The sequence below is a fragment of the Hypanus sabinus genome, chromosome 18, assembly GCF_030144855.1.
Source record: "Hypanus sabinus isolate sHypSab1 chromosome 18, sHypSab1.hap1, whole genome shotgun sequence".
NCBI lineage: Eukaryota > Metazoa > Chordata > Chondrichthyes > Myliobatiformes > Dasyatidae > Hypanus > Hypanus sabinus.
In genome coordinates, this window is record NC_082723.1 from 67,598,127 (window position 1) to 67,612,647 (window position 14,521).

General features: G+C 46.9%; 1 protein-coding gene across 3 annotated transcripts in view; it reads left to right on the forward strand.

The window, feature by feature from the left end:
* Window positions 1-14,521, forward strand: part of mmp17a (matrix metallopeptidase 17a) — a 229,172-nt gene that overhangs the window by 126,945 nt on the left and 87,706 nt on the right. For all 3 annotated transcript variants that reach the window (XM_059994592.1, XM_059994593.1, XM_059994594.1), the window contains exons 5-6: window positions 508-684; window positions 3,336-3,438. In XM_059994592.1, the coding sequence (XP_059850575.1) occupies window positions 508-684; window positions 3,336-3,438 (280 nt within the window). The remainder of the gene's footprint in view (window positions 1-507; window positions 685-3,335; window positions 3,439-14,521) is intronic.

Here is a 14,521-nt window from a genome sequence, read left to right on the forward strand (position 1 = left end):
GCAGCTGTGCGTAGGCCAGGAGAGGGACCATGGTCCAGGCATGGGGGAGAGGGGGAGAAAGTTAAATGGACAAAGGTTTCATTTATCTCACACATCCATTAAAACATATGTTGAAATGTGGCATTTCTGTCCGAGGATTGTAGTGAGGATAGGAGTTGTGGTCAGCAACTTACTGACCCTAACTCGACACCTTTGGACTGTGGGGGGGAAACTGGAGCACCCGGAACACACCCAGGCAGTCACGGGGTGAACGTGCAAACTCCTTACAGACAGCGGCTGGAATTGAACCCGGGTCAGTGTCGCCGTAACGCGTGGCCCTGACCACTGTGCTGGCGTGCCGTGGTGTGGGTGTGCGGAGAGAGGAGGGCAGAGTGCTCAGGACCCCCAGGTAGCTGAGGGCGCGGCCCCCTGTTGCGGAATGACAGGAAGCGGGGGGGTCTGAACGGGAGGGCGTGTGGGTGAGGTGATTTGTCAGCCCATTTCAGGAGGTGCCTTTCTTTCTTGCAGATTCGCAGGAGGTGGACCTCTTTGCGGTGGCCGTCCATGAGTTTGGGCACGCTATTGGCCTTCCTCATTCCACGTCCAACCAGTCCATCATGAGGCCTTACTACCAGGGAGCTGTAGGTGACCCTCTTCAGTACCACCTGCCTTACCAGGACCAGCTGAGAATCTGGCAGATATACGGTTTGTACCTTGTATTTGATTGATGGTTTATTGAGAGACACAGCACAGTAACAGGTCTTAAAGGCTCAGTGAATCTACACAACCCAATTACACCCAAGTGACCATTTAACCTACTAACCCATTCACCTTTGGACTGTGGGAGGAAACCGGAGCACCCGGAGGAAACCCACACGGTCACGGGAAGAACTTACAAACCCCTTACAGTTAGCAGCAGGATTGAATCCAGTTTGCTGGCAGTTTTGAGCCCCAATCCATTTTCCCTCTCAGCCCCAGTCTCCTGCCTTCTCCCCGTATCCCTTCATGGCCTGACCAATGAAGAATCTATTAACCTGTGCTTCAATGACTTGGCCTCCACAGCTGCCAGTGGCAACGAATTCACAGATCCACCATTCTCCGGCCAAAGAAATTCCTCCTCACCTCTGTTGTAGATGGTCATCGCTCTATTCTGAGGCTGAGTTCTCCGGTCCCAGACTCCCCCACCATCAACTCATGTTCTTGATATTTGTTGCTTATTATTACTTTGTTTGTTTTAATTGTCTCTTTGTATTTTCAGTGAGTGTCCTCATGGAAACAATTCTCACGTTGTACGTGGCGACATACAGTGCACGACCTTTGATAATAAATTAACTTTGAACAACCTTGGGGCTGTTGCTGGGGCAACACCTGTGGATAAGAGGACCGGGGCAGTCTGTTCAGCCCTCCCCATTCTGCCATTCAGCGGGAACGCTGGACTCTTTACCTCCGCTCACCTTGCCAATAACCTGATCCTATCATCTATAGACTCACTTTCAAGGACTCTACAACTCGTATCAGGGCGCTATGGTAGTGTAGCGATTAGCGTCAGTGCTCCGAATTCAATTCTGACGTCATCTGTAAGGAGTTTATCCGTCCCTCCCCATGGAACGTGTGGGTTTCCTCCGGGTGCTCCAGAGGAAGGGTGCAGACACCAGGATAAGAAGGTGGGGGTAGCTGGAGGAACACAATTTCTTAGTCTGGTTTCTACCCCTTCCTTTCTGGTCAGGATGAAGGGTCTTGGCCCAAAATGTCGACTGTTTATTCCCTTCCATGGATGCTGTCTGGCCTGCTGAGTCCCTCCAGCATTTTGTGTGTGTTGTTCTGGATTTCCAGCATCTGCAGAATCTTTGAAATCTTCAAACACTCCAGGACACTGGGGGAGAGCTCCCTCACTCTGCTCTGACTAGTGTCTTTGGGACATTCTGTACCCACCCAAGGGAATATATGTGTCCTCACTTTAGTGTCCACCAGCACCGCGTGGCCTCCTCTGAGCTAGCGTTGGGGCTGTCTGGATTACAAACCCAGGTCCCGTCAGGGACTCCATGCACCCGAACCATGCTCTCTTCTCACTTCCGTTGGGGAGGAGGTACAGGAGCTCAGGACCCATTCCACCAGTTTCAGGAACAGTTATTACCCCTCAACCATCAGGCTCCTGAACCAGTGTGGATAACTCCACTCACCTCAACTCTGAACTGAGCCTAGGGTCCCACACCACCAGGTTCAGGAACAGTTATTACCCCTCAACCGTCAGGCTCCTGAACCAGCGTGGATAACTTCACTCACCTCAACTCTGAACTGAGCCAAGGGTCCCACACCACCAGGTTCAGGAACAGTTATTACCCCTCAACCATCAGGCTCCTGAACCAGCGTGGATAACTTCACTCACCTCAACTCTGAACTGAGCCAAGGGTCCCACACCACCAGGTACAGGAACAGTTATTACCCCTCAACCATCAGGCTCCTGAACCGGTGTGGATAACTTCACTCACCTCAACTCTGAACTGAGCATAGGGTCCCACACCACCAGGTTCAGGAGCAGTTATTACCCCTCAACCATCAGGCTCCTGAACCGGTGTGGATAACTTCACTCACCTCAACTCTGAACTGAGCATAGGGTTCCACACCACCAGGTTCAGGAACAGTTATTACCCCTCAACCATCAAGCTCCTGAACTGGTGTGGATAACTTCACTCACCTCAACTCTGAACTGATTCCACAGCCTATAGATTCACTTTCAAAGCCTCTACAACTCACGCTCTCAATACTATTTATTATTTACTGTATATGTGTCAGAAAGTGTGTGTGTCTCTTAGAGTGGTGGTTTCGAGTGAGTGTGAGGGGGGAGAGAGAGAGAAAGAAAAAGAGAAGGTAGTGTAAATGTTGCTGTGCTTTTGGTCGAGTCTCAACAAGACTAAAATGAAAAGAAGGGAGCTAAATGCTGCCATGATGAAGCTGTGATTGGCTGAAACATGCACACTCACAGTACAATGGTTGTACCTGCCACACAGCGCACCTGAACAGACTCACAGAGTCTGTGGTTCTGACAGTGAGTGTGCGTGTGCAATGAGTGAAAGTGTGTGTGTGTAATGAGTCAAAGATTGTGTGTGTGTGTGTGTGTGTGTGTGTGTGTGTGTGTGTGTGTGTCTGTGTGAGTGTGTGTGTGTGTGTGTCTGGTGTGTGTGTGTGTGTGTGCGTGTGTGTGTGAGTGTGTGTGTGTGTGTGTGAGAGTGAAATGAGTGAAAGTGTGTGTGTGTAATGAGTCAAAGATTGTGTGTGTGTGTGTGTGTGTGTGTGTGTGTGTGTTGGCATACGTGCCCATTTTAACCATGTCTGTTCCTCTCTCTCTCTACACCTAGGTGTCAGAGAACTGCTGTTCCCCACCAGCCCCTCCCAGAGGGAGAATTCATCGGACCATCCAGTGCTCCCAGCCCCCTCCCCGGGAAGGCGCCCCACCACGCAGTGAGTACTTTGTTTCACGTGGCTGAGGGGGGCTGCTTTCCCCCCTGACCACCCCCCATCTCCCATCACTGTGTGGCCATCCCCATGAACAGAGAGGGGAGAGTTCAGTACATTCCAACCCACTTTACGGTCTGAGAGCTCGACTCCTGTTATTTGTAATGACTGTCTCTAGAACGGAGCGGTATTCTGTACCCTGTCCATGTCCCTCACTCCCTCCCTGGCAAACAGTTTGGTATAATCTGCTAAGATTGCTTAATGTCATTTCCAGGACACAACTGTAAAGAAAAATGAAATAATCATTACTCCGGGTCTGATGCAACACAAAAAAACACAATAAGTCAAGTTTGTTGTCATTTATCTATATACATGTATATCATCAAACAAGACGACGTTTCTCCGGACCAGGGTGTAAAACACTGTAGTACACATAACACATAATAGCTTAGGAAAGTAGGAATTAAATCTAAAAAAGAAATATGCATAAATAAACAAAGTAAAGTGCATAAATTAAATATTGTAAGGTACAGAACAAATTATCCAGTGACTTTGAATGTGATGCGGCAGGGAGTGCAGAAGCCCGATGGCCTGGGGGAAGAAACTGTTTCCCATCCTGACTGTTCTTGTCTTTATGCATCGGAGTCTCCTGCCCGACAGTAGAAAGTCAAAGAGGATGCTGGATGGACGGGTGGGATCCTTAATAATACTGAGGGCCCTGAGTACGCAGTGTTCCTGATAAATGTCCCCGATAGATGGTAGAGAGAGACCCCTGTGATCGTCTCGGCCGTTCTCACAGTCCTTTGTAGGGACATCGGGTCCGATGCTCGGCTGCTCCCGGACCAGATGGAGGTGCAGTTTGTCAGGACGCCCTCAGTGGTGCTTCTGTAATATGCAATTCAGATTGGAGGGGGTTGGGAGTGGAGGGAGCCTCGCTTGCCTCAATCTCCTCAGGAAGCAGAGACACTGCTGTGCCTCCTGAAATAGGGAGGTGATGTTGAGGGACCAAGTATAAGATAAAGAGCACAATAATAAAAAACGTGATAAATATAACGACATAAGATAGCTTACATGCATTGATTGTATGTCCATAATAGACACGGCGGTGACTGCGACACTATGGCGGCTCAGGGGGTCAGAGTTCAGAGTTCAATTCCGACATCACCTGTAAGGAGTTTGCGCTTCCTCCTTCTCTGGCATGGAGTGACATTCTGGACCCCGGCCCTCACTCCCTCCTTGACAGGCACTGTGGTATAACCTGCATCAAGATGGGCTAGGTAGCCTCTTCCCTGATGGGAGTGGGACGAACAGTCCATGAGCAGGGTGGGTGGGATGATACTGCTGACCTTTCCGGATGTACAGTACTGTGAGACAGCCTTCGCCACCCTAGCCGTCTGTATGTGGGTTGGCTGATACCAGTGCTGCGTTGGGTAGTTAACACCACCCGTTGTAGAGCCTTTTACACAGCGAATGCCTGAAATGCCCTGCCAGGGAGGGTGGTGGAGATGGAATAGGATTTAACAGGCTCATGAATGTTCAGGACCGGAGAGCGATGGACCATGTGCAGACTAGAGGGATTAGTCCCGCTCGGGACCATTTCCTGATGTCACTCAGTGTGTTGCTGTGACCTGTTATTGTGGATCACTGTTCTTTCAGCACGGAGTGCCTAGGATATAGCTTCCCTGTGACATCAGCTGTGTGTGTGTGCGTGTGCCAGCAGGCTAGTCCTGCTCAGTGACTGGGTATCAGGGAAGCACTGAGCAGGTCACAGCCACTACGTTATCATTTCCTGTCAGTCGTCTTATGTACAGAAACTCCGGTGCCCAGTGCCACGTATTTATGTATTCATTTATCGGGATACTGTGCGGCCCAACGAGCTGCATCACCCAGGAGCCCCCCAATTTAACCCCCACCTAATCACGGGACAACTTACAATGACCAATGAGCCCACTAACCCGTACGTCTTTGGACTGTGAGAGGAGGGCCCAGAGAAAGGCCCACGCGGTCATGGGGAGGACGTAAAACCACTTTACAGGCAGTGGCGGGCATTGAACTCTGAACTCCGACCCCCCGAGCTGTAATAGAATCACGCTAACCCCAGTGCCCATTATGGACATACAATCAACCTTTGTCTTTAAGCTATCTTATACATATTTATATTTAATGTGATTTTTATTGCTGTATTCATTATTTACTGTGGGTTTTTGTGCTGCATCAGGTATTATAATAATAAATACTTCATTGATCCTGAGTGGGAAATTATTTCATTACAGCAGCAACATTTAAAAACACACTTAGCTGAGTGCAGACTTAACTAATAATAACGAACAGAATAATGATATACACAATAATTTACCAAAGTGCAATAATGTACAAAATAATAAAACAGTCCATTGTACTATGATGCGTGTTCTCCTGTCACTCAGAGATGAACTGTTGTATAAGCTTAATGCATTTGATAGGTAAGAATTTCTGTTACGATTCTTGTGACAGCAGAGCTGAATGAGTCTGTTTGAAAGGTGCTCCGCTGCTTATTCAGACGGTCATGGAGAGGACGTGCCTGATTGTCCATAATGGATAACAGTTTGTTTAGTGACCTCCTCTCCACCACTAACTCAACAGAGCCCAGGTTGTAGCCAAGGACGGATCCAGCCTTCTTGATGAGATTATTTAATCTTTTTGCATCACCAGCACCGATGCTGCTCCCCCAACATAAAGCCACAAAGACTGTACTCACTACAACAGACTGGTAAAAGATCTCCAGTGTCCTGCTGCACACATTGAAGGATCTCAGCTTCCTTAGAAAATAGAGTCTGCGCATCCCCTTCTTGTAAGTAGTTTGCTGTCAAGGTCAACACCCAAGTATTTAAGACTATAAGACCACAGGAGCAGTATTAGGCCATTTGGTCCATCAAGTCCACTCTGTCATTCAATCATGGGTAATCCTTTCTTATGCCCTCCTCAACCCCAGTTCCCAGCCTTCTTCCCATAACCTTTGATGCTGTCCGTGTCCAATCAAGAACCTATCAATCTCTGCCTTAAATACACCCAACGACCCGGCCTCCACAGCTGCACGTGGCAACAAATTCCACAAATTCACCACCTTCTGGCTAAAGAAATTTCTGCACAACTCTGTTTTAAATGGATGCCCCTCGGTCCTGAGGCTGTGCCCCCTTGTTCTAGACTCCCCCACCATGGGAAACATCCTTTCCACATCCACTCTGTCTAGGCCTTTCAACATTCGAAAGGTTTCAATAAGATCCCCCTCATTCTTCTGAATTCCAGCAAGTACAGACCCAGAACCATCAAACGTTCATCGTATGATAACCCTTTCATTCCCAGAATCATCCTTGTGAACCTCCTCTGGACCCTCTCCAAAGTCAGCACATCTCTTCTCGGATGAGGAGCCAGAAACTGTTCACATTTCTCAAGGTGGGACTGCAGATTCAGAATCAGGTTTATTATCACCGGCATGTGACGTGAAACTTAGCATAATCCAGCAGAGAGAAAAAGATAATAAATAAAATAATAACAATAAATAAACAAGCAAATCAATTATGTATATTGAATAGATTTAAGAAAACGTGCAAAGTCAGAAATACTGTATATTAAAAAAGTGAGGTAGTGTCTAAAGATTCAATGTCCATTTAGGAATCGGATGGCAGAGGGGAAGAAGCTGTTCCTGAATCGCTGAGTTTGTGCCTTCAGGCTCCTGTACCTCCTCCCTGATGGCAGAGGGGAAGAAGCTGTTCCTGAATCGTTGAGTGTGTGTCTTCAGGCTCCTGTACCTCCTCCCTGATGGCAGAGGGGAAGAAGCTGTTCCTGAATCACTGAGTGTGTGTCTTCAGGCTCCTGTACCTCCTCCCTGATGGCAGAGGGGAAGAAGCTGTTCCTGAATCGCTGAGTGTGTGTCTTCAGGCTCCTGTACCTCCTCCCTGATGGCAGAGGGGAAGAAGCTGTTCCTGAATCGCTGAGTTTGTGCCTTCAGGCTCCTGTACCTCCTCCCTGATGGCAGAGGGGAAGAAGCTGTTCCTGAATCACTGAGTGTGTGTCTTCAGGCTTCTGTACCTCCTCCCTGATGGCAGAGGGGAAGAAGCTGTTCCTGAATCATTGAGTGTGTGTCTTCAGGCTTCTGTACCTCCTACCTGATGGTAACAGTGAGAAAAGGGCATGTCCTGGGTGCTGGAGGTCCTTAATAATGGACGCTGCCTTTCTGAGACACCGCTCCTTGAAGATGTCCTGGGATGGAGCTGACTAGATTTACAACCCTGTGCAGCTTCTTTCGGTCCCGTGCAGTAGCCCCTCCATACCAGACAGTGATGCAGCCTATCAGAATGCTCTCCACAGTACAACTATAGAAGTTTTTGAGTGTATTTGTTTACATTCCAAATCTCTTCAAACTCCTAATGAAGTATAGCCACTGTCTTGCCTTCTTCATAATTATATCGATATGTTGGGACCAGGTTAGATCCTCAGAGATCTTGACACCCAGGAACTTGAAGCTGCTCACTCTCTTCACTTCTGATCCCTCGATGAGGATTGGTATGTGTTCCTTCGTCTTAGCCTTCCTGAAGTCCACAATCAGCTCTTTCATATGACTTTGAGTGCCAGATTGTTGCTGTGGCACCATTCCTCTAGTTGGCATATCTCACTCCTGTACACCCTCTCATCACCACCTGAGATTCTACCAACAATGGTTGTATCATCAGCAAATTTGTAGATGGTATTTGAGCTCTGCCTAGCCACACAGTCTTGTGTATAGAGAGAGTAGAGCAGTGGGCTAAGCACACACCCCTGAGGTGCGCCAATGTTGATCGTCAGTGAGGAGGATATGTTATCACCAATCCGCACAGACTGTGGTCTTCAGGTTAGGAAGTCAAGGATCCAATTGCAGAGGGAGGTACAGAGGCTCAGATTCAGCAACTTCCCAATCAGGATTGTGGGAATGATGGTATCAAATGCTGAGCGATAGTCAATGAACAGCATCCTGAAATAGGTGTTAGTGTTGTCCAGGTGGTCTAAAACCATGTGGAGAGCCATTGGGATTGCATCTGCCATTGACCTATTGTGGTGATAGGCAAATTGCAATGGGTCCAGGTCCTTGCTGAGGCAGGAGTTCAGTCTAGTCATAACCAGCCTCTCAAAGTATTTCATCACTGTCGATGTGAGTGCTACCAGGCGATAGTCATTAAGGCAGCCCACATTATTCTTCTTAGGCACTGGTATAATTGTTGCCTTTCTGAAGCAAGTGGGAGCTTCTGCCTGTAGCAGTGAGAGGTTGAAAATGTCCTTGAATACTCCCGCTAGTTGGTTGGCACACGTGTCCAGAGCCTTACCAGGTACTCCAGTGCCTCCATACTTAAGGATATACTGGCTTTGGAGGCAGTGCAGAGGAGGGATGAAGGAGTTAACCTATGAGGAGAGATTGAGTCACCTGGGACTATACTCTCTGGAGTTCAGAAGAATGAGAGGGGATCTTATAGAAACTTACGAAATTTTGAAAGGGATAGATAAGATAGAAGTAGGAAAGTTGTTTCCATTGGTAGGTGAGACTAGAACTAGGGGACATTGCCTCAAGATTCAAAGGAGAAGATTTAGGACGGAGATGAGGAGAAACTGTTTTTCCCAGAGTGGTGAATCTGTGGAATTCTCTGCCCGGGGAAGCAGTTGAGGCTTCTTCACTAAATATATTTAAGATACAGTTAGATAGGTTTTTACATAGTAAGGGAATTAAGGGTTATGGAGAAAAGGCAGGTAGATGGAGGTGAGTTTACGGACAGATCAGCCATGATCTTATTGAATGGCGGGGCAGACTCGATGGGCCAGATGGCCGACTTCTGCTCCTATTACTTATGTTCTTATAAAGCCTCAGCATCACATCCCTGCTCTTGTATTCTAGACCTCTTGAAATGAACGCTAACAGGGCGTTTGCCTTCCTCACCACTCACTCGACCTGAAAGTTAACCTTTAGCGTGTTCTGCAACAAGAACCCCAAGTCCTTTTGCAACTCAGATTTTTGGATTTTCACCCCTTTTAGAAAATAGTACGTACATTTATTTCTACTACCAAAGTGCATGACCATGCATTTTCCAACTTTATATTTCATTTGCCACTTTCTTGCCCATTCTCCTAATCTGTCTAAGTCCTTCTGCATCCTACCTGTTTCCTCAACACTACCTGCCCCTCCACCAATCTTCATATCATCTACAAACATGGCCACAAAGCCGTCCATTCCATCATTTAAATCATTTAAATACAGCATAAAAAGATGTGGTCCCAACACTGGCCCCTGCGGAACACCACTAGTCACTGGCAGCCAACCAGACAGGAATCCTTTTATTCCCACTCGCTGCCTCCTTCCAATCAGCCAATGCTCTAACCATGTTAGTAACATTCCTGTAATACCAGGGGCTCTTAACTTGCTAAGCAGCCTCATGTGTGGCACCTTGTCAATGGCCTTCTGAAAATCCAAATATACAACATCCACTGCATCCACTTTATCTATCCTACTTGTAATCTCCTTTTGTTAGGCAGGATTTTCCTTTAAGGAACCCACACTGACTTCGTCAACAGGTATTCCATCACCTCATCCTTAACAATTGACTCCAACATCTTCCCAACCTCTGAGGTCAGTCTAACTGGTCTATAATTTCCTTTCTGCTGCCTTCCTTCTTTCTTAAAGGGTGGAGTGACATTTGCAATTTTCCAGTCCCCTAGCACCATGCCAGAGTCCAATGGTTTTCGAAAGATCATTTCTAATGCCACCACAATCTCCAGAACCTTGGATGCAGTTCCTCTGGTCTGGGTGACTTATGTACCTTTAGGTCTTTCAGCTTTTTGAGCACCTTCTCCCATGTAACAGTAACTGCACCCACTTCTCTTCCCTCACACACAACTCGGGCACACTGCTAGTGTCTTCCACAGTGAAGACTGACGCAAAATACTCATTTAGTTCATCAGCCATCTCCTTGTCCCCATTATTATTTCTGCTGTCCTCTATCCACTCTCATCTCTCTTTTATTTTTTACATAATTGAAAAAGCTTTTACCATCCACTTTGATATTATTTGCTCATGCTTTCATATTTCATCTTTTCCCTTCTAATGATTTTTAGATACCTGTAGGTTTTTAAAAACTTCCCAATCCACTATCTTCCCACTAATTTTTGCTTTGTTGTATGCCCTTTCTTTTGCTTTTACAATAGTTTTGACTTCCCTTGTCAGCCACGGTTGTACTATTTTACCTTTTGAGTATATCGTCATTTTTGGAATACGCATGTCCTGCACCTTCTTCATTTTTCCCAGAAACTCACACCATTGCTGCTCTGCTGATATCCCCTGCCAGCAGTTCCTTCCAATTTGCTTTGGCCAACTCTTTTCTCGTACCTCTGTAATTTCCCTTACTCCACTGATACACTGCTACATCAGACTTTACTTTCTCCATACCAAATTTCAAGTTGAACACGGTCATATTGTGATCACTGGTTCCCAAGGGTTCTTATTACCATAAGCTCCCTAATCGCCTCCAGCGCATTACATAACACCCAATCCAGTATAGCAAATCCCCTAATAGGCTCAACGACAAAGTGCTCTTAGGCATTCAACAAACTCACTCTCTTCAGATCCATTACCAACCTGGTTTTCCCAATCGACCTGCATGGTGAAATCTCCCATGACTACCATAACATTACCCTTTTGACTTGCCTTTTCTATTCCCTGTTGTAATCTGCGGTCCACATCCCAGCCACTGTTGGGAGGCCTGTATATAACTGCCATCAGGGTCCTTTTACCCTTGCAGTTTCTTAACTCAACCCACAAGGATTCAACATCTTCCTATGTCACATCTTTCTACTGATTTGATGCCATTCTTTACCAGCAGAGTAACACCACCCCCTCCGCCTATCTTCCTATCCCTCCAATACAATGTGTAACCTTGAAAATTTAGCTCCCAACTACAACCATCCTTCAGCCACGATTCAGTGATAGCCACAACATTATAACTGGCAATCTGCAATAGTACAACAAGATCATCCACCTTATTTCTTATATTATGCGCATTTAGATACAACACCACTGCAACTTCTCCCAGAATGTATACAGGACTCGTCACAGTCCTCTTCCTCCTAAAATTAATCACCATCTCCTGGTTCTTGGCCACATTCAGGAGCAGGTGATTCCCCCCGCACCACTCCACAAACCTGTCCGCCACTCCGCTGTACTCCGAATCCTGTCTATCTCTGATACACCCATCCACCGCAGAGTCATCAGAGAACTTCTGCAAGTGACGAGACTCAGATTTGTACTAAAAGTCTGAGGTGTATGGTGTGAACAGAGACAGGACAGTCCCTTGTGGGGCTCCAGTGACACTCACCACCACCTCAGGCAGAGAACCAGCCAGCAGTACAAACTGGGGTCGGTCTGAAAGGTAGTCACTAATCCAGGAGGTAGTGGATCTGTCTACGCCCATCCCTTGCAGCTTCTCACTCAGAAGAAGTGGCTGCATTGTACTGAAGGCACTAGAGAAATCAAAAAATGTGATTATCAGGAACTAAGCAGGAAATCTTCCATAGCACTGGTATCTTTCCCTGACAGACTCAGTAAAGGTGCTGCAAAATACCAGACAGCTGGCTCGCACAGGCCTTCAGTACCTGGGGCTGATACCGTCCGGTCCAGCAGCCTGGCACTGATGTAGTCTCTCCAGCTGTCTCTCACCCTGACCTGCAATCACAGTCAGGCAGGGGACGGTGGTCACCCCATGGAGGCAGAATACTCCGGAGTCGGGGAGTTTGGAACACAAGCACTCACCAGAGTAACAATTATTTTACCCTTCTTTACACTCATGAACTGGGAATGACATTAAACTACCTCAAATCTTGTAAAGAACTAACCCCACACATCTCTTTTAAATTTCACTCCACTCCCTTCACCTTAAATAATAGAGTCACAGAGCACCACAGTAAAAGAACAGGCCATTCAGCCCATCTAGTCTGTGCCAAACTATTCTGCAGCCTAGTTCCATCAATCTGCACCAGGACCACAGCCCTCCACACCCCTCCCACCCATGTACCTTTCCAAACTTCTCTTAAACATTGAAATTAAGCCCAGCACTTCCACTGGCAGCTCACTCCACCCTCTGAGTGAAGTTCCCCCTCATGTTCACCTTAAACATTTCACCTTTCACCCTTAACCCGTGACCTCTAGAACTAGACATATCATCCACCCTTTGCATGAAGAAGCTGCCCCTGATGTCCCTTTTAAATCTCTCGCGTCTGATCTTAGACCTCTACCCTCTTGCTTTAAACAATGCCTCCCTGCAAGAAAGCCACATCCATGTCCTTCACGATCCTAATGTACAGTTCTGTGCGGAAGTCTTAGGTGTATCTATATATATATATTGCTAGGGTGCCTAAGACTTTTGCACAGTACTGTAGTAATTTTATGTTTTGCACTGTACTGCTGCCACAAAAAAAAACAAATTTCATGACGTATGTGAGTGATGATAAACCTGATTCTGATCTGGGTCTCTATTGTGGACTGAGAGTGGGAAGGGGACAGGGAGAGGGGAATCATGGTTGGGAAAAGGGGAAGGGAGAGGGGAGGGAGCGGGAAGCACCAGAGAGACATTCTGTAATGATCAATAAACCAGTTGTTTGCAATCAAATGACCTTGCCTGGTGTCTCAGGGCTGGGTGTGTCTGCACACATGCCACCCTCCATCTCTGATACTCCTTCTCTGCCACCTATCCCACACCCCTCCCAGGATCTTCACCCTCACCATTCCCAACATCCTTTCTTCCCGCCAGATTTACAAACTCTCTCCACGCCACATCGGCAAATACAGTCCTGTGTATATGTGTGCGAGCCTAAGACTCATACGCAGTACTATACCCATGCAAATGTCTTTTAAAAGTTCCTATTGTCCTGCCTCCATCACTTACTCTTCTGTAAGCTCATTCCACATACATAATGCAACCTTTCGTGCAAAAAAGTGGTCCCTTGTTCCTGGTAAGTCTGTGTCTGTGCTGTATTGTCCTGTTCGATGAAGGTCAAAGATTCAAAGTACATTTATTCTCACGTAACACTTGCCCAACAAGCTGGTATATGTCCAGGGGAAAAGGAGATCCAGCCACTCACCAACCCATCTCCCGTACACGCAGGTGCTGTGAGAATCGAGTTTATGCCTCGCGCCCACCCACAGTATCAAACCCACAACAAATACCATTATGAAATACACTTTAAAGAGTTTACTAAAATTAAAAGAGTACTAGGCAATACAATATATATGCAAGGTAAACAAACAAAAAGGCGCCAACTTATCAAAGTTCAGTCAGTTGGAGCTCAACCATCGAACCATTCAACCCCTCGTCGCTTGCCTCCGACCTCCACGTCTTCGCACCTAGGACCACGCCCCATGGTCTTCCGAGTAGTGCAGCGCACGTCCACCTTCCTCGACGTCCTCCTCCCGACCCTCCACCAAAAGCCTGCGAAAAACCCCTCCCCCAAGTTCCCAGCCTCACAAGACAAAATAACATTCCCCATTGGTTAACAAATGAATACAATTACCATATCAGCAAGTATAAAGCAAAACAACTGCGAGAGAAACACTAATCAGACAAAGAAGCATTCCTACTCTTAGCAAACCAAAAAAACCCATTTTGAGTCACATACACAGGACATTGTACACAATTATGTATGCAGCATACAACCGAGTCTCGTCTTCCCACAGACAGCCACAGAACAAAAACAAAGAACTCGCTGGAAGAAAAACATTAAACTCCCCCCACATGCAAAAACAAATCAAATCACACAAACAGCAAAAAAAAAGCAAAACAGAATCAAAACGGGCATACTCTGTCCAGTTCAGTTCAGTGTGTAAAAGTATCTCTTCACCATCCCGTGCAGCTGTGACTCCGCTTTCAGGGAACCACGTACCCTCGCCAGGTCCCTGCCGTTCACTGTGAAAGGCCTACCTGGATTTGAATTTCCAAAACATGACACCTCGCTCTTTACAGAACAATTCTGTAAACAAGTACAGAGACTTCGAACCTATTTATTAGCCGGTCTGGGGCAAAATTACAGACTGCAATGCACA